The sequence below is a fragment of the Anomaloglossus baeobatrachus genome, chromosome 11, assembly GCF_048569485.1.
Source record: "Anomaloglossus baeobatrachus isolate aAnoBae1 chromosome 11, aAnoBae1.hap1, whole genome shotgun sequence".
In the NCBI taxonomy this organism is placed as follows: domain Eukaryota; kingdom Metazoa; phylum Chordata; class Amphibia; order Anura; family Aromobatidae; genus Anomaloglossus; species Anomaloglossus baeobatrachus.
Window position 1 is genome coordinate 83,835,583 of NC_134363.1, and position 21,495 is coordinate 83,857,077.

Genomic DNA, 21,495 nt, shown 5'->3' on the forward strand with positions numbered 1-21,495 from the left:
GTTCGTCCTTTCCCCAATACCGTTGATACAGCGTGTATGGTATTTGTGGTTACCTGAGATCCAGTGTCCAGGAGAGCCATCAGCGGGATGCCGTCCACTGCCAGGGGAATGATGAGCCGAGCTCCGATGTACCGGTCCCACCAGTCAGGGGGGCCACTGGGTTCTACTCCTGAGGATTGGCCCGTGGCCCCAGGGGTTGCTCGTTTAACGGACACCATCGGGAGTAGTGGCCGGGCTTGCTGCACCTGTAACAAATTGGAGGTCCATACCGTGAGTCATTGGCCCTTCTCCGCTGCATCCAGGGGACATCCTCAGGGCTGTCGGCGAGCTGCATCTTCCCCGGGGGCTGGGACCTGGTCGGAGGCTGGAGTGCAGCGAGGATCTTGGCGAGGTCCCTATCCATGCGGCGGACTTGGGCAGCCAGTACCTCCATCATTCCGCTTGGGGCTGCAGGTACCGGAGGCATTGGGAGGGCAGGGGCCACCACGACGGGAGCCGTCTCAGCTGGCCATGGGGCGGCCTCAGGGACCTCCAATGCTGGGGGCTGCAGAGCTTTAATGGCCCGTTCCTTTAACACGGCAAAGTCCACATCAGGGTGTTCTAGGGCCCACAGCTGGAGTTGTTTGCGGTCCTCCGAGGACCTCATCCCCTGTACAAACTGCTCCACTAACATTTTGTTGCTGTCCGCATCGTTGATGATGTCTACCCGCTTCAGTGTGCGGAGGGCGGTTTGCAGACGCAAGGCGTAGTCCCGAATGCTATCCGCAGGCCGTTGCTGGCATTGATAAAACTGCATCCGCAGCTCGGCTTCGGTATGGGTCTCGAAAGCAGTCTGTAGCTTCTCAAAGATGGTGGCTACAGAGGACCGGTCCCCCTCAGCCCAGGTCTCCGCCTCCTGCTCAGCCGCGCCGGTTAGCTGCCCCAGCACTACCGCTGCACGTTGCTTATCAGTTAGGGCGTACAGTTATAGTAGCGGGCTACGCTTCTTCCGGAAGATCTGCAACGCGTCAGGTTTCCCATCGTACTGCGGCAGCCAGGTAGCTCCGGGCACATAGGGCAAGGAGAACGGCATGACCTGAGCGAGAGCTGGGGCCACGGCGCCTCCTGCCAGTGTGGCCGGGACCTGGGCGGGCCCATTCCCATCCACAGGTGCCACTGCGGCTACGACCGCCAATCCTCCAGCGGCTCCGTCGGGCGCAGACATCTTGTTTCCGTCCCCCTTAGTTTTTTTCCGGCTCCTCCTCTACAGGGGCGGGGTTTTGACTTTCGCGCCTCCACTGCTCGAGGAGACGCTCGAGTGGGGACTTTTCGGGCCCAAAATGGCGGCTTCTCAAAATTTTCGGCTGGACACCTCCAGCGGTCACAAGGCGCACCTTTACCAGATGGCAGAGCGGTTAGATCCTGTTCATGACGCCAAGTTGTCGCGGGCGGGGAGGGGAGGGGACGCTGCGCTCACCCACTGCTCGGGTCCGGCTGCTGCTGCTGCTCGCTCGGTCGGTGGCTCGAGCGGTGGGCCGGATCCCGGGGACTCGTGCGGCGCTCCTCGCCCGTGAGTGAAAGGGGGGGTGTTTTGGTTTAGGGATATTGTCCGTGACACCACCCACGGTTGTGGTGAGGTTGTGACACCACCGCTGCTCTGGACGGGGATCCCGGGAGCGATGACGGGGAGCAGCTTGGATGTTGTTCTTCCCCTCTGTGGGTAGGGGGATTGGTTGTCCCGGGGCCCGGTGAGGAGGGATGGCAGGCGGGTTACGGGGCCTGGTGAGGTGCAGGGTCGCAGGGGCAGCGCGGTGCCGCACGGCACAGGGGTACTCACTCAGCCAATGATGAATACAAAGTCTCCGGTAAAACAAACGGCTGGATGGACGGGACCCACAGACGGCTGCGGTTGTTCTTCTCCCGGTAGGTTGGTGGTGACTGCCTTTCCCTGCACCTGCGTTATGTTCTCGGTTCTGGTGGCTTCCCACCAGTAACCCGCTCCCGAGCTTGGATGGATGCTGAGGGAGCCCCTTTTGCCCGCAGGCTCTGGCCCTGGGAACTGTAGCCTTGGCGGTGACTGTGCTTCCCTTCACGGTTTGAGCTGTTGCCTTCAATCGGGCCTTGACTGCTGGGAAACCCCGGAGGTTTCCTTCGCTAACGGATTTGACCAGTTTTATGGCGACTCCTAGCCTGGTCGGGGTCCGTAAGCCCTGCCGAATGGTGCTGTCTTCTCTTCGCTCCCCGATCCGGTACCGGCGGGCCACCGCCCGTCCCCGGTCCTTACGGTTCATGTCAATTAGCCCCTCCTGCAGACGGTCACCACCATCTGCCAACCTTGCTGTCAAGTGCCCGGGCCACGCACCCGGACACGGTCAGTCTCCTCCACTGCCACTTCACCTCTCAACTCCTCAAACTCCAAAACTAATCTCACTTCCTTTTCCCGCCTCCAGGACTGTGAACTCCTCGGTGGGTGGGGCCAACCGCCTGGCTCCACCCCCTGGTGTGGACATCAGCCCCTGGAGGGAGGTAATAAGGATTTTTGTTTGACCTCGATGTGCCTAGCCGGGGTGTGGGGTGTGTTGTTGCAGTACCTGTGACGTCCTGGCTTGTCCAGGGCGCCATACGTGCAAGTTCCAGGAGGCCGGCGAGGGAACAGAAGGTAAGGTGAGCATAATATGTGTGTGCGTGAGCGCGTGTTTGTGTGTGTTTGTGCGTGCTTGTGTGTGTTTGTGTGTGCTTGTGTGGACTGTAAGAGCGGGTTATAGCGCGGTGGATGTACGGAACCGGAAGTGTGTGCGGTGAGTATTTTGCTCGTACAGCAAAGCTTGCTCATAAATCGAGTTAGAAATTTACAGCAAGCTTTGCTTGTTAGGCGAAATACTCGCTAACTGGGTTACTCGTTAAGCGAGGTTCCACTGTATTACCATCTTTTCAGTTAGCCATTAAAAGTTATCAACCACTGAGGACTCTCATTTCTTTTAAACAATTTTTTTTTATCTCTACTGGCTAACACGGTACAAAGTTATATTTTACCATTCTCCAGCAGGGAAGAAACAATCACATTGTCCTTCTGGTTCCATTTTGGAGGTCCCATTAGTATCAGGCCCCTTGTAAATAACATCTAAGAGAACCACTCTCCCATAAGTTCTATAAAGAGGATCAGATAGTAACCAAAGTAAATAACATTTTTTTAAGGAAATACTAGGAATTGTTTATGCTCAGCCTTGAGTCAAACTCTTATTTTCCTCCCCCTTTGAGCTTCAAAGACTTACAGGAGAACAGATCACTCTGAACTGTTTGTCAATTAGGTGCCATATCCCAGGAATTAAGAGCAAGTCGTGAAAGCTTCAAAGAAAAGAAAGGATGAGCAATTCACAGTTGCAATTCCCTTATTAAAATCCTCTGTAGACTATTTAAAAGCACATAGTATGGGTTGCAGAGCTCAAGCAGTAAACCACACAGTGAACAATTTAAACATTGCCACCATTTTAGATTTAGTTTGCTACCTAGAACAAAAGTCTCATTCTTTACAAGATTCCGTTTGGTAACTTACGTAATGCTAGGGTTAATAGAAATCTACTACTACCTTACACTATGTCTAAGGCCCGTTTCACACGTCAGTGAAAAACAGTGATGTTTTTCACTGGCGTGTAAAACACGCACATGTCCCTGCGTGTGCCGTGATTCACGGCACACGTGGGTTGTCTAAGTGCAATCCGGGCTCCGTTCTCCGTGGCTCGTGATTGCACTTAGAAAACTACTCACCTGTGCGCGCTCCCGCTGTCCATGGTGCTGATCGCTCCCGCGGTGCAGCATCCGGCCGGCGGTGACCCCCGCAGCAGCTGCTTCCGGGTCGGCTGTGTCGTGCATCATGAATATGCGCGACAATAATGAGCCAGCTCAGAAGCAGCCTGCAGAACGGGCTGCAGAGGACATCGCTGGACGCCGGGTGAGTTAAAATGTTTTTTATTTTAAAAGCACGGTTTTTTTCTGGCACGTGTTTCACGGACCACACCACTGCGTGGTCCGTGGAACATCAGTGATGCCAGAAAAAAATGGACATGTCTCCGTGCGGCAAACACGCACACGCGGGTACGCCGCACGGAGACACGTGCAGTGAAAAATCACTGACGTGTGAGCAGACCCATTCATTATAATGGGTCTGCGTATGTCAGTGATTCTGGTACGTTTTAAAAAAAGCACAAACGTACCAGAATCACTGACGTGTGAAAGGGGCCTAATGCTTGCACTGCTAGTACGGTAGTTCATTCTATGCCATTTTCCCACATTAGTTTTAGCTATTTAGAAACAAGAAATAGGGTCCTATGCCTTGAAATTTTCCATGTGATTGAGTCAGCCTCTCCTATGTGACTGAAACAAGGTAACCCTTCATCTGCCAGCAGTGTTCTCATTTTCAACAAACGGCTGCATAAATATTACCTTTAGAACGTCACCCCGGCCAAATTAATGTATATGAAATTACTCCACATTCTGATTTGTTAAAAAATGTTCTTGCACAAAACTTAGGGCAGCTTTGCACGTTGCAACATCGCACGTGCGACGTCGGTGGGGTCAAATCGAAAGTGACGCACATCCGGCGTCTCTTTCGACATCATAGTGTGTAAATCCTAGATGATACGATTAACGAGCGCAAAAGCGTCGTTATCGTATCATCGGTGTAGGCTCCGACTTTTTCAAAATTACGCTGCCACAACAGGTACGATGTTGTTCCTCGTTCCTGCGGCAGCACACATCGCTGTGTGTGAAGCCGCAGGAGCGAGGAACATCACCTTACCTGCCGCCGGTGGCTATACGGAAGGAAGAAGGTGGGCGGGATGTTTACATCCTGCTCATCTCCGCCCCTCCGCTTTGATTGGCCGCCTGCCGTGTGATGTCGCTGTGATGTTGTATGACCCGCCCCCTTAGGAAGGAGGCGGGACGCCGGCCAGAGCGACGTCGCAGGACAGGTGAGTGCACGTGAAGCGGCCGTAGCGATAATGACCGCTACGGCAGCAATCACATAATATCGCACCTGCGACGGGGGCGAGGACTATCGTGCTCGGCATCGCAAGCATCGGCTTGCGATGTCGTTGTGTGCAAAGTACCCCTTAGACTTCTAGTCTCAATCCTCTATGATCCATCCGTAATATTATATATGCAAATAGTAAATAAACACTATTCAATGTAATTGTTTAATCCACTTAATTGTGTTTGTTTTTGTTTTTTTGAAGGATGAATAAGATATTAGTAACATAAAAATGAAAACCAAAATATCTTTTTTTTAAGAATTGTTTATGGGGCAATAGAAGGGATCAAGAAATGGGACACATACATAGCTCTCAACCATCCCAGATTAAGCAGGACTGTCTCGGCAGTCAGGGCTTAAGTCCTGACTTCCTCTCACCTCTTCTCTCCATAGCTCTTCCTGCTGAGGGGCAAAGCAAGCATCTCTCTGCATGTAAATTAAACACCCAATTCTCTTCCCTGGTATGGTTTCTCTGAGACTTGAACTCATGAACTTGTCCATGGTCAACAACCCTACCAGCAAGCCACTACTCATGCTGTTTTACAGGCAGGGAACACAGAAACAGGTTGTATAGGTACATAGAGATACATCTGTACATAGCAGTGTATTTATGTACCTGTAGTTAAAGGTGAAAAAATAATCAGATTGTTTTGTTCCTATAAAATAACTGAAAAAAAAAATTGTCAATTTCTTTCTAATTGCACGATTGTCCCTGTGACTTGAACCGACAACCTCTATAGTTGCAGGCTCTACAGGCAGATTGTACTGGTACATACATATACATTGTACATAGTAAGGAATTTCTACTTCTCTGTAGCCTAGAGAGAGAATAAAAATTACTAAAGAATAATAAACTATTTAAATGCACTTTTAACCCCTTTACCACCTGGCAATTTTCCATTTTTTGTTTTTACCTTTTTCTCCCCTTCTTCCAAGAGCCATAACTTTTTTAATTTTTCATTAATATAGCCATATGAAGGCTTGCTTTTTTGCAGGACGAGTTGCACTTTTGAATGACACCATTCATTTTAAATCATATTGTATTGGGAAAAAAGGGGAAAAAAATCCAAGTCCAGTGAAATTGAAAAAAAAGTACAATTACATGATTATTTTTGAGGAAGGGTTATTTACCATGTTCACTATATGAAAAAACTGACCTATGATTTCGCAGGTCAGTACGAGTTCATAGATACTAAATGTGTATAGTTTTACATTTATCTAAGTGGTGAAAAAAACATCAGAAGTTTGTAAAAAAAAAAAAAAAAAGAGTTGTGCTTTTGTTGCCATTTTCCAAGACCCGTAGCATTCTAATTTTCAGAATCAGGGGCTGTGGGAGGGTTTATTTTTTGCACCTTGAAGTGACATTTTTAATTATATTATTTTTGGGTAGATGCAATGTTTTGATCGCTTGTTATTGCATTTTAATGCAATATTACTTTAACCATAAAATGTAATTCTGGTGTTCTGATTTTTTTTCCATTATCTCTTTACCATCAGATTAATTGATTTTATATTTTGATAGATCATGCATTTCTGAATATGGCAATACCAAATATGTGTATTTTTTAATTTTATTATTATTGTTTTATATTGTATGGGACAAAAGGGGGGTAATTTGAACTTTTAGGGCTTTTTTTATTTTTTCATATTTTTATAGACTCTTTTGTTTACATTTTTTATTGACTTTATTAGTTCCCTTAGGTTACTTGAAGCCTGTACTATGCAATCGCTTCTGCTGTTCAGAGTGCTGCTTCAGCATCACTGTGAGCAGCAGAAATACTGTTTTTCTGTGAATGCCGATGCTCTGCCGACATTCACAGGAAGTGAGTCATGACAGCAACAGGGGACAACAGCTGACCCCCGCTGTCATGACATCCCATCGGCGCCCCGTGATCGGTCACGTGGGCTACCGATGGTAGCAAAATAAGGTGTGATCCCCGCAGGAATGCGTTAGATCACGCCATCAGAGTTTGACAGTGCAATCTAACTAGTTAACATGCACAGGAGGATCAAAAATCCCCCTGTACCTGGTAGCTGCACGTCTGCTGATCTGATCAGCAGACAAGTGTGGAGAATAATATGGGTTCTTTGTGCAAGCCCGCATTTAAGGGACAGATATGACCTAGGATGTATAGAAACATCCTAGGTTATAAAGGGGGTTAAAAAAATAGACATCACAAATCAGAAAATAACAGACATATTTGGTGTAACTGGAATTGTGATGAGATTATTTATGGTGATCAGTAAATGACGTAAAAACATGGTGTCACTGATTATTTTTCTCTATTAACCTCATATAAAAAGTAATGAAAATGTAACGCTAAGACCCATGTTCCCACGAAGTGTAAATGCTGTGTCTTGTTTACTGCATTTTTCTGCACGTTTTTGCACCACACAACACATTAACAATCTTCTCTGCTTATTGCATGTTTGCTGCGTTTCTTGCTTCTTGCTTTTCCCCCCTTATTTGATGCATTTTTCCTGCAGATGTGAATCCGTATTTTTAATGATTTTTAATAGTTCAGAAAAGCTTTGATTCTGAGCTTAAAAATTATAGGGATTTTTTTACCTGCATTTTTTCAGGCTTTACAAAGAAGAAAAAAAAAAGCACCAAAAGAACACAGTTCAGCAGTGTCTTTCGACGCACAATGCATGGAGAGTTTATGAAATCACATCTATTGTACTTGGACATTTAATCATAGAATGTTAGGCTGCGTACACACGATCTGGACATGTTTTGGACTCCGTGTGTTTCTGCTGCTTCCAAAACGCATTGTGCAAGCACAGTAGATGGAATGTATAGAAACCTTATACCTACTATGCTTCTTTTATATACAGCGTAAACTTACATGCGGCATGGCTTTCCGAACTGCAGCATGTCAATTTTTGCTTGTGCAGACACAAGTTTTCTCAGTGGGAGAACACAATGAAATTACAGAGCGCCCAGAATCCTGATCGCGGTCATGGACACTCCATTCTCTCGCGGCAAACACTAGCGTCTCTACAAGAGAAACCACACTGCATCTAGAACGCAGTGTCTCCTGATCCTGTTCACATGTCCTTAGAGTTGGAAGGGACCTCCAGGGTCATCGTGTCCAACCCCCTGATGCAGGATTCACTAAACCATCTCAGACAGATGATGCATCGGGGGTGGAAATTTCATGAAATCACATCCAGTTTGCTTGGACATGTAGGCCGTGTTCACATGTAGCGTAAATGTTGCCTTTTTTCTGCTGCTTTTTGGCAAATAAATTCTGCTGTGTTTAACTGTCCAAGCAAAGTGGATGTGATTTCATGAAAACTCTATCCACTGTGCTTCTAAAGATGCCGATGAACTGTGCAGTTTTAGTCCTTTTTTTCTCAAGAGGCTTCTATATGGAGCCTATAATAAAGCATGGAAAAAACTGCAGTTACAATTAAAACCTTTCTGTACTATAAAAATCACTTAAAAATGTGGCTTCATATCTGCACCAAAAACATACCAAATACAGGGGAGAAGGCATAAAAAATGCATCAAAAATGTAATATTCAGAGAGGTTGTAAGGCTATGTGCACACTTTGCGTCGTCCTACTTGCGTTTCAGAACACATGTTTTGCCTTTAATTGATTTTGCCAAAGTTGCCTTTTTCAGAAATTTAGCGCTGAAAACGTATGCGTATTTACCGCGTTTTTTATGCGTTTTCAGCGCTTTTTACATGCTTTTTCACCTGCGTTTTGACAGAAGCGTTTTGAACATCAAGACAATGCTAAATAAAGTTTAATCTGTCAAACACAATGAAAAAAGAGAAAAAAAAGGAACACATAATTTTTGAATTAATAAAGAAAATAGATATATTTAATAAAATTATTGCGGTAATATAATATTTATCGGAAAAATAGCAATAATTTTTATTTTTTCTATAATTTAATTGTCGGACTATATGTGTGTGTAAAGGGACATATGAAATCATTATTTTGATGTGTAAAAAGCATGCGTTTTTGTAGTCCAAAACGCATGTTTTCTGCACCTAAAAAGCAGGTAAAATGCTGGAATTTGGAGGATTCTTTGTTTTTGCCATTTCTCATTGACTTCAATGTTAGCAAAACGCACCCAAAATGGCAAAAACAATTGCAAGGGTCCTTTTCTGGACGCACGGTTTTTGCCCAAAATTATGGCAATTTTTAGATGCGTTTTGAAACGCAAAGTGCGGACAAGAAATCTTGATTTCACATTTACTTTAATGGAAAAACAAAACGCATGTGTTTTGGCATGAAAATGCTGCAGTTCAAAACGGACCTAAAAAGCACCAGAAACGCAGGTGGAAACGCAAAGTGCGCACATAGCCTTAATGTGTAGTTTGGTGAGGACAGCTGTAGAAAACAAAAAACACAGTATTTATGCAACAAGTGAACAAGACCTTAAAGACCCAAAATTGACAAATGTCATATAATTAAGCTACATAAAGATGAGAAAGTTCTAGCTGTTGCACAGACTATGAATAAAAGAGCAAAAAAAAAAATCATAGGTCCCAGCTAGAGATGAGCAGGATTCACAGATAATGATAAGCCTGGCTAATCAAAAGCTGTGCAGGGGACGGCAGACGGTAAGAGATTCCCGGGTCCCTCTCTCTGTCTCTATTTGCCTCTCTCCTTTGTCTGCCTGTCTTTCTCTCACTCTCTCTGTCTCTCTGTTTCTCTCTCTGTTTGTCTGTACACCTCTCTGAAGCCAGGAGACGTACACCTGGCTTCATAGTGCGCATGACCTGAATTACGGGGCATTCTTATCATGTGCAGTGACCCTAAATGCGTTGTTCTGAAGTGGTGACAATGGACACAGATACGTTTACGATCACTGCTGATGACTCTGGGCAATGGGCATTGAATAGCATTTCAGCATGCCCCTGTGGGCATGCTAAGATACTAAGAGGGCAGAATGAGTGCAGGAACTAATGACCTTGCAATAAGCCCTGAACTGATTAGCAGATCATAAAGAATTTTGACGAATACTTTTTCTAAAGATATCTTTATCTATGCTAGTGTATACAGAGATGGTTAGGCAGGGATTAGAAATATGCACCAAGAACTGCTCGTGGTTCTAGATGCATATTGCACCAGACAGGTTCCCTTTAACCACCAGGTAGGATGCAATTCAAGAAGAGGTTATCTGGAACACCTCATTGAAAGGAAATAATGTTTATTAATTTGTACTGTTACATTTTTTTCTATGACTATGATGAGTGACTTGATGCTTTTTAATGCAACTTTATTTCTTTATTTTTATAGATACCAGCTGGTTTAACAAAGCTCAGCTCAGAACTGTTCATATACCAGAAGCATTTTGATTGGCTGAAGAAAGCTGCACATGTTGTCCGTCACTTAGATCATGAATTTATCAGCATTCACAATCGCATAGAAAAACTGGTGAAAAAAATAGACTTTTTGGTAAGCAAATGGTTACAGCTGCAAACTGGTTTAACTACTTAATTACTGAAAGGTTTACCCCTCTTTTTTTATCAGCACACTGGCCTTTGATACTGAATTAACATGCATATATTTGATTTTAAAATCATGACATAGCACAGGTTTTACATTTAGATAGTTAATTACATTTTATTAAAAAAAATATATGAATGGAAAAAAGGCAAAGAATTCTGAAAAAAATGTTTAATCAAACTGTTTCTAAAATAAATCTATTTAATTGACCTGTCAGGACTTAACAAAATACTGGAAATGGCTTGTGCACCTATAAATATATCTTTTTACTAGAGCAGAGCTCAGACAACGTGTTTAAACATGTATGTGAAAAAATTGTACAGATGTTATCAGTGTATTGGATCTGAGTGTCATTAGTGCTTGATCCATGTGTCCATTTTTACCATCATTGTTTCATCAGTGATTTTAAAGTATAGATTAGTGGTAACTGACCCTGAACTGTAAAGTTTGGGGTTAGTATTGGACAGATCGGGTTTCGATGCTGAATAAAGTTTGTTGAAAGGCTTCAGCGCAGCCAATCAACAAGCTTTTTGGCTGTGAGCACTTCTGGAGTCATCAAAGCCATGCCAAGTATTGGCATAGCTGTGTTTGGTCAGCACATCATGTGACCCATTCTGTATAAACACCAGATCATGGTTGGCGCAGGCATTGTATCCTAAACCTGGTGCAGATTACCTTACTAGAGCTTGGTGCAGAGTGCCCTAACAGAGCTTGTGCAGAGTACTGTACTTGAGCCTGATGTAGAGTACCCTAACAGAGCATGGTGCAGCCCAAATGAAACATCTTCCTTTGGTGTCCGCAGGCGACAGGACACTTGGCTTGGCATAATTTCGTAGACCCAAGTACCACTAGACAAATGGTCAGGTCTGAACAAATAGAGACGGTAAAGCCTGCTTTACACGTTGCAATTTCGCATATGATATCGTATGCGAATTACAACGCCCCCATCGTATGTGCGGCACGTTCAATTTGTTGAACGTGCCGCACAAACGATTAACCCCCGTCACACATATTTACCTTCCATACGACCTCGATGTGGGCGGCGAACATCCACTTCCTGGAGTGGGAGGGACGTTCGGCGTCACATCGACGTCACACGGCAGCCGGCCAATAGAAGCGGAGGGGCTGAGATGAGCGGGACGTAAACATCCCGCCCACCTCCTTCCTTCCACAGAGCTGGCCAGGAGCCGCAGGACGCAGGTAAGATCTGTTCATCGTTCCCGGGGTGTCACACGCTGCGATGTGTGCTACTCCGGGTACGATGGACAACCTGATGTTCAATTCGTCAGGAATGAACGACGTGCATGAGATGAACGGTTTTTCATTCAATCGCAATTGCACGTCGCTGTCACACGCTACAACATACCTTATGATGCCGGATGTGCGTCACTTACGATGTGACCCCGCCGACACATGGTAAGATATCTTGTAGCGTGTACAGCGGGCTTTATAGATTGGATGGCTGAGCATGCCTCCAGTTTTTTCACTTTGTCTTCCAGCCAGTCCCCTGCTGAAATGGCAGAGTTTGCATGTGTTTTACATCTCACACCCATTAAAATCAGCCAAATAGTCTGAGCCCCAAGTCATGCAGCAGTCGCTTCAGCTTTTTGATAACTCCACTGGCTGGAGTCCCATGGAACATCCATCTGGCCCTGCCCCAGAAGTGTAAGAGATTGAGTGCACTAATGCCCAACTCTTTGTTGTGTCTGAGAATGAGTTCATGGGCGGGCTAGTGCATATGATGAGCTGACCACCGCAGCACCTCTGATGATGATGGCTTTCTGCATATAAACCAGGATGGGCTCAGGATTAGGACATATATACCATGATGAGTCCAGGATGATTACATATATACCAGGATGGGACCCAGCATGAGGACATACTGTATATACCAGGATGGGAAATATATATAACAGGATAATGACATACATACAAGGATGGGTGCATGAATACCAGGTTGGGGAACATACAGTATATACCAAAATGGGGCCTAAGATGGGAAACATACAGTACAGACCAAATGTTTGGACACACCTTCTCATTCAAAGAGTTTTCTTTATTTTCATGACTCTAAAAATTGTAGATTCACATTGAAGGTATCAAAACTGTGAATTAAAACATATGGAATTAAATACTTAAAAAAGTGTGAAACAACTGAAAATATGTCTTATATTCTAGATTCTTCAAAGTAGCCATATTTTGCTTTGATTACTGTTTTTCACACTCTTGGCATTCTCCTGATGAGCTTCAAGAAGTAGTCACCGGAAATGGTCTTCCAACAGCCTTGAAGGAGAACCCAAAGATGCTTAGCACTTGTTGGCCCTTTTGCCTTCACTCTGCGGTCCAGCTCACCCCAAACCATCTTGATTGGGTTCAGGTCTGTTCACTGTGGAGGCTAGGTCATCTGGTGTAGCACCCCATCACTCTCCTCCTTAGTCAAATAGCCCTTACGCAGCCTGGAGGTGTGTTTGGGGTCATTGTCCTGTTGAAAAATAAATGATGGTCCAACTAAATGCAAACCGGATGGAATAGCATGCCACTGCAAGATGCTGTGGTAGCCATACTGGTTCAGCATGCCTTCAATTTTGAATAAATCCCCAACAGTGTCATCAGCAAAGCACCCCCACACCATCCCTCCTCCTCCTCCTCCATGCTTCACGGTGGGAACCAGGCATGTAGAGTCCATCCGTTCACCTTTTCTACAAAGACACGGTGCTTGGATCCAAAGATCTAAAATTTGGACTCATCAGACCAAAGCACAGATTTCCACTGGTCTAATGTCCAGTCCTTGTGTTCTTTAGCCCAAACAAGTCTCTTCTGCTTGTTGCCTGTCCTTAGCAGTGGTTTCCTAGCAGCTATTTTACTATGAAGGCCTGCTGCACAAAGTCTCCTCTTAATAGTTGTTCTAGAGATGAGAAGGTGTGTCCAAACTTTTGGTCTGTACTGTATATACCAGGATAAAGAACATATATACCAGGATGGAGACATATTTACAAGGATAGGGCCTAGGATGGGGGACATATATACCAGGAGAGGAGACTTACATACCAGGATGGGAGACACATATACCAGGATGGGAGACATATTTAACAGGATAGGGGACATACAGTACAGACCAAAATGTTTGGACACACCTTCTCGTTCAAAGAGTTTTCTTTATTTCCACGACCGTGAAAATTGTAGATTCACATTGAAGGCATCAAAAAATTAATTATGAATTAACACATGTGGAATGAAATACTTAACAAAAAAGTGTGAAACAACTGAAAATATGTCTTATATTCTAGGTTCTTCAAAGTAGCCACCTTTTGCTTTGATTACTGCTTTGTGTGTCCAAACTTTTGGTCTGTACTGTATGTACCAGAAAATAGACAAATATACCAGTATGGAGGACATATTTACCAGGATGGGAAACATATTTAGCAGGAAGTGTCCCAGAATGGAGGACATTAATACAGGATTGGGGACATTACTACATAATAATGTGGGAGGGGGAAACTTGTATATCAAGTGTCAGGCTAGTATCCCTGGGTTGGTCCCCAGCAGTCTTTAAACTATGCTTTTCTATGAAACACCGCAGTGTTTCAGAATTAAACATATGTGGCTGAAATCATGCAACTTGGGGATTGGACAGCCTGTATCAGGTGTCAGGTTTACTTTATTAAAACCATTTGAATAATTTCCAGCCTAGGAAAATTATCTTCACAAGGAGAGTGACCACTATTAAAGCCAATACAATATATTAGGGCTCAATATACTCTACACTCATGTTTAGGATATACACTTTAGCTCAAAATCTTTTCAAAATGTATACTCTCAATATAGGGAAATTTAATGTCTTAAAATAGCATAGTATCATAGTTTTTAAGGTTGAAGGGAGACTCTAAATCCATCTAGTTAAACCTGTAGCCTAACATGTTGATCCAGAGGAAGGCAAAATAAACCCAATGTGGCAAACAAGCTCCAATGGGGAAAAAATTTCCTTCCTGACTCCACATCCGGCAATCAGACTAGTTCCCTGGATCAACACCCTGTCATAAAATCTAATATACATAACTGGTAATATTACATTTTTCAAGAAAGGCATCCAGGCTCTGCTTAAATGTTAGTAGTGAATCACTCATTACAACATCATGCGGCAGAGAGTTCCATAGTCTCACTGCTCGTACAGTAAAGAATCCTCGTCTGTGATTATGATTAAACCTTCTTTCCTCAAGACGTAGCGGATGCCCCCGTGTTCCAGTCGCAGGCCTAGGTGTAAAAAGATCTTTGGAAAGGTCTCTGTACTGTCCCCTCATATATTTATACATTGTGATTAGATCCCCCCTAAGGCTACTTTCACACATCCGGTTTTTGCTCTGCGGCACAATACGGCGCTCTGCAGAAAAACCGCAACCGTTTTTTTTGCCACCAGTTGCGTTTTTTTTTTGCATAGACTTATATTAGTGCCGTATTGTGCCGCATGGGCTTGCGTTCGGTCCGGTTTTTGCCGCATGCGGCAGATTTAGCCGATGCCGCGGCCGGATGGAACGTTGCCTGCAACGTTTTTTGCCCCGGCAAAAAAAACACATGCGCCGCATCCGGACGCTGCCGCGCATTTTTCAATGCATGCCTATGGACGCCGGATGCGGCGTAATGCAGAAAAAACGCATCCGGTCGCCGCATGCGGTTTCTTCCACTGCGCATGCTCAGTAGCATGCCGCAACCGGAAAAAAACGGACGGGCCGCATGTAAAAACTTATGCAAAGGATGCGGTGTTTTCGCTGCATCCGTTGCATAGGTTTCACAGCCGGATTGAGCCGCACTGCTCAAACCGGATGTGTGACAGTAGCCTAAGCCTTCGTTTTTCCAAACTAAATAACCCTAAGTTTAATAACCTGTCTTGGTATTGCAGCCCACCAATTCGTCTAATAATCTTGGTCGCTCTTCTCTGCACCCTCTCCAGTTCAGCTATGTCCTTCTTATATATCGGTGACCAGAATTGTACACAGTATTCTAAGTGCGGTCGCACTAGTGACTTGTACAGAGGTAGAACTATATTTTTTTCATGAACACTTATACCTCTTTTAATACATCCCATTATTTTATTAGCCCTGGCAGAAGTTGCCTGACACTGTCTACTAAAGTTAAGTTTACCATCCACCCATACACCCAATTCTTTTTTCTGTGTCTGTTTTACCCAGTGTTCTACAATTAAGTGCATAATTATAAATTTTATTTCCTCTACCCAAGTGCATGACCTTCGATTTATCTACATTAAACTTCAATTGCCACTTCTCAGCCCAATCCTCCAATTTACATAAATCTCCCTGTAATATAAAATTATCCTCCTCTGTATTGATTACCCTACAGAGTTTAGTATCATCTGCAAATATTGAAACTCTACTCCGCATGCCCCCAACAAGGTCATTAATAAATATGTTGAGAAGAAGCGGGCCCAATACTGACCCCTGTGGAACCCCACTATGAACTGAGACCCAGTCCGAGTACGTACCATTAATAACCACCCTTTGTTTCCTATCACTGAGCCAGTTTTTAACCCAGTTACACATATTTTCCCCTATCCCCATTATTCTCATTTTATGTACCAACCTTTTGTGTGGCACCATATCAAAAGCTTTTGAAAAGGCCATATACACAACATCCACTGCATTTCCCTGGTCCAGGCTTGAATTTTCCTCTTTATAGAAGCTGATCAAATTAGTTTGATAGGATCGATCCCTCATAAACCCATGTTGATACTCTGTCATGAGATTATTTTTCTTGAGATACTCCAGTATAGCATCTCTCAAGAAACCCTCAAGGATTTTACCAACCGTAGAGGTTAAACTTACCGGCCTATAATTTCCAGGCTCAGTTTTTGTCCCCTTTTTGACTATTGGCACCACATTTGCTATGCGCCAGTCCTGCGGTACCGACCCTGTTATTAAGGAATCTGTGAAGATTAAAAATAATGGTCTATCTATCACAGAACTCAATTCCTGTAGTACTCTGGGGTATATGCCATCCGGGCCCTGAGATTTGTCAACCTTAGTGATTTCAACGCGGCGGCGTACTTCCTGCTGGGTTAAGCAGGTAATATTCAAGGGTGAATTTATGGTATCATTGGTCATGTCATCTGCCATGGCATGTTCTTGTATAAAAACCGTAGAAAAAAAGCATAACATATCACTGTTTCATTTTCATTACCTAATTTCTATAATAATTTCTTTCAGATGACAAAGATGAATATAGCACGTGTTAGTGACCCACCTCTACCACAGCTTCCTAATACAACCACCCAGTGGGGTGTAGTGCAAACCGGACATGCAATTTTCCATCATTTTCACCTTTTCTTGGACTATACTACTCGTGTTGTAGTTCTAATGAAAAATAAGTTGTAGAGAAGACTTGAAGATCTGCTCCAGAAATGGTAGAATCGCATTACTAAGAAAACGTGCCTTTATGTAAAAGAAAAAGACATTCCTTGAGTCTGAAAGTTTTAGAAATCTTTCAGAAAAAAAATCCTCAATATTTCTCTATTGTGCTTGGTTAATAGAGCAGGTACATAACAAACTTATACACTTTTTTATGCATGGTAAACTGATGACTCCTATCTATTTATAATGCAGTTTATTTATTTATTTATTTATTTTCATTAATAATATTTAATTTTTTTAATGTAAGTTGACATATGGTTTTGTGGGTTTTTTAATGATATGTTGTTATTCGTATTATATTTAATTATGGGTTACTGCCTTTTTTCAAAGAAATCATTCCAATCATGTTTTTAATTTATGAATAGCTTCAGAAACAGGACAGCAATGACAAACTGCAGATTATTTTCAACAAGTCTTACTTTTTGATTTAGCTAATGTTTTATGAAAATACTAAAAGCCACATAAAAGATATGCATGGAAAGAATACAGCGAGATCAATAATACTATTTGATTATGTTTGGGTATTATTTTCCATTTTAGCATACACAGACTTTTTCAAAAATCATATAGGAGGTCTGCTCTCCATATGTCTTTTTAAATAAGGCCTCATTCATACCTCAGTAATTTTTCTGGTGTGAAAAACTGTCAGTGTTTTTTACGATTTTCAGTATTTCAGTTTTTACTTTGTGTTTCATCGGTTATTTTTTTTAATGAAAAAACAGTAAATATATAGCACAGCTTCTCATACGCTTTGCAATGTTAGAAATGGAATGCACACCGATGTCAATGAAATTCATGGACCCATATAAAGTGGGGGGAAAAAGTATTTAATCAGCCACCAATTGTGCAAGTTCTCCCATTTAAAAAGATGAAAGAGGCCTGTAATTGACATCATAGGTAGACCACAACCATGAGAGACAAAATGAGAAAACAAATCCAGAAAATCACCTTGTCTGAAGTGGCAAGATTTTTTTTGCAAATTATGGTTGAAAATAAGTATTTAGTCACCTAAAAACATGCAAGATTTCTGGCTCTCACAGACCTGTAACTTCTTCTTTAAGAAGCTCCTCTGTCCTCCACTCATTACCTGTAGTAATGGCACCTGCTTGAACTTGTTATCAGTATAAAAGACACCTGTCCACAACCTCAAACAGTCACACTCCAAACTCCACGGTGGTGAAGACCAAAAAGCTATCGCAGGATACCAGAAACAAACTTGTAGCCCTGCACTAAGCTGAAAAGATGGAATCTGCAATAGGCAAGCAGCTTGGTGTGATTAAATCAACTGTGGAAGCAATTAAAAGAAAATGGAAGACATACAAGACCACTGATAATCTCCTTCAAACTGGGGCTCCAAGCAAGATCTTACCCCGTGGGGTCAAAATGATCACAAGAAAGGTGAGCAAAAATCCCAGAACCACACGGGGGGACCTAGTGAATGAACTGCATAGAGCTGGGACAAACACCGTAACAAAGGCTACCATAAGTAATGCACTACGCCTTGAGGGACTCAGATCCTGCAGTGCTAGACGTGTTCCCCTACTTAAGCCAGTACATGTACATTAAGCCCATCTGAAGTTTGCTAGAGAGCATTTGGATTATTCAGAAGAGTATTGGGATAATGTCATATGGTCTGATGAAACCAAAGTAGAACTGTTTGGTAGAAACACAACTCATCATGTTTGGAGGAGACAGAATGCTGAGTTGCATACAAAGAACACCCTACCTACTTTGAAGCATGGGCGTTGCAACATCATGCTTTAGGGCTGTTTCTCTGCAAAGGGACCAGGACAACTAATCCGTGTACATGAAATAATGAATGAGGCCATGTATAGTAAGATTTTGAGTGCAAACCTCCTTTCATCAAAAAGGGCATTGAAAATGAAACATGGCTGGGTCTTTCAGCATGATAATGATCCCAAGCACACTGCCAGGGCAATGAAGGAATGCCTTTGTAAGAAGAATATGAAGGTCCTGGAGTGGCCTAGCCAGTCTCCAGATCTCATCCCCATAGAAAACCTTTGGAGGCAGTTGAAAGTTTGCGTTGCTCAGCGACTGACCCAAAATATCACTGCTCCAGAGGAGATCTGCATGGAGGAATGGGCCAACATACCATCAACAATGTGTGCCAACCTTATGACGACTTAGAGAAAACGATTGACCACTGTCATTGCCAACAAAGAATATATAACAAAATATTGAGATGTTTTGTTATTGACCAAATATTTATTTTCCACCAAAATTTGCAAAAAAAATCTTGCCAAATCAGACAAGTTGATTTTCTGGATTTGTTTTCTCATTTTGCCTCTCATAGTTGTGGTCTACCTATGATGTCAATTATAGGCCTCTTTCATGTTTTTAAGTGGGAGAACTTGCACAATTGGTGGATGACTAAATACTTTTTTACCCACTGTACTTGTATGATTAATTTTGATTCATGATTCAGATAAAAATGGATAGTTACAATTTTGATCTGGTCTGCAACAATACATGCGAGCTGCTCCATAGATTATTTATAATTGTATTTGTTCTATCAGTGAAAAACAGGTGTATTTGGTTCATGGACAACTGAATGATGCTTAAAATCTATCAGATTGCAGCAGGAAAAAAGAAAAACGTAGTGGTTGCTTACTCTCTCCCTTATCCTTGATTTAAAAAATAAGTAAAGGAAAACTAATATCCCAAATATGATGTGAAAGGGGTGGAATCTAATACTTGAATCTTGAAACATTGAGAATTATAGAACTTGATTTTTTTTTATTTATTTATTTATTCAAATCTAAAAAGCTAGTGTTTGTTTCAATCGTATTCATGTGACTAAACGCACTAGACTGCAAAAGTTTTAGGCAGGAGTGGAAAAAAATGCAGCAAAGTAAAAATGTTTTCAAAATAGAAGACTTTGTTTATTTTTATCAATTAGCGAAATGCAAAGTGAATGAAGAATAGAGAAACCTAAATCAAATAAATATTTTATGTTACTAATGTTTGCCTTCAAAACAGCATCAATTTTTCAAAGTACACTTAAGCCTGCTTTACACGTTGCAATTTCGCATACGATATCGTATGCGATTTGCAACGCCCCCATCGTATGTGCGGCATGTTCAATTTGTTGAATGTGCCGCACAAACGATTAACCCCCGTCACACATACTTACCTTTCATACAACCTCGCTGTGGGCGGCGAATGTCCACTTCCTGGAGTGGGAGGGACGTTCCGTGTCACAGCTACGTCACACGGCAGCCGGCCAATAGAAGCGGAGGGGCGGAGATGAGCGGGACGTAAACATCTCGCCCACCTCCTTCCTTCCGCATTGCTGGCCGGGAGCCGTAGGACGCAGGTAAGATCTGTCCATCGTTCCCGGGGTGTCACACACTGCGATGTGTGCTGCCCTGGGTACGATGAACAACCTGACATTCAATTCGTCAGGAATGAACGACGTGCATGCGATGATCGGTTTTTCGTTCAATCACAATTGCACATCACTGTCACACGCTACAACATACCTTACGATGCCGGATGTGCGTCACTTATGACGTGACCCCGCCGACACATCGTAAGATATATTGTAGCGTGTAAATCGGGCTTTACACATAGTAAATTTTGTAGGATTCTACCTATGTGTACGAGTAACCAATTTTAACAAATACGTGATAATGATCATCATTTTCATGTTTGTTGAAATACAGACTAAAACACTAATAGCTGTGTAAGTGCTCGTGCGCTCGTTGCGTAGTAGCATTCATGCGTTTAGCACTGCAGCGTAAACGCATGCGTCCTGCGTCCCCAGCACAATCTATGTAGGTTGTGCATAATCCGTGCGCACGTTGCTTTTTTGAACACAGAGATTTGGATGCTAAAATTTTAACCCAAATCGGTGCGTTCAAAAGAACAGCATGTCAATTAATTTGTGCACTTTGGATGCAGCTCCCACTCTGTATATGGTGGGGGCAGCATCCTGAGCACATGAAATCGGGATTTATTCTGCTGAAATACTGCATCGCAGTGTTTCTGCAGCGATTTGAAGTGCACATGTGCTGTCAAATAATCGCTGCAGAAATTTCAACATTTACGTGCGAACAAGCCCTAAGGTTGGTTTCAGACGTCCGTGTTTTAGGTACGTGTGACATCAGTTTTTAAAACAGATGCCACAAGTACCCATGTTATTATTTTCACACAGACTGTTTGACCTCTCATGGCCCCGCGCACACACACGTAAGCATGTCCATTTTTTCTCCGGCAGCACGTGATCCGTGTGACATCAGTGGGACACATACCGGAGAAAACACGGGTCTTTTTAATAAAAAGAATTTCTATATTTGCCTCTCTCCAGCGATGCTGTCTCCGGCTCTGCTGTCTCCCGCTCCTTATCGGCGCTCATTATTCTCACTGAATATTCAGTGCCCTGCGAAGCTTGAAACAGCAACATCGCGAGGACTTCAGTGCCGGAGACCGCATCGCTGGGTGAGTATACAGCAGTGTGTCTGTGTGTGTGTGCGTGTGTGTGTGTTCAGTGTATGTGCGTGTGCGCTATGTGTGTATGTGCTCAGTGTATCCATGTGTTTCTGCTTTGTGTGTATACATATGTGTGTATATGTGCTC

At 43.3% G+C, this 21,495-nt stretch overlaps 1 protein-coding gene across 1 annotated transcript in view; it reads left to right on the forward strand.

Annotated features, from left to right (window-relative positions):
* The window catches only part of IL11 (interleukin 11), a 153,956-nt gene extending 137,096 nt beyond the window's left edge, over positions 1-16,860 (forward strand). The window contains exons 7-8 of the mRNA XM_075327262.1: positions 10,268-10,426; positions 16,693-16,860. Of these exons, the coding sequence (XP_075183377.1) occupies positions 10,268-10,426; positions 16,693-16,860 (327 nt within the window). The remainder of the gene's footprint in view (positions 1-10,267; positions 10,427-16,692) is intronic.
* The last annotated feature ends 4,635 nt before the right edge of the window (positions 16,861-21,495 follow it).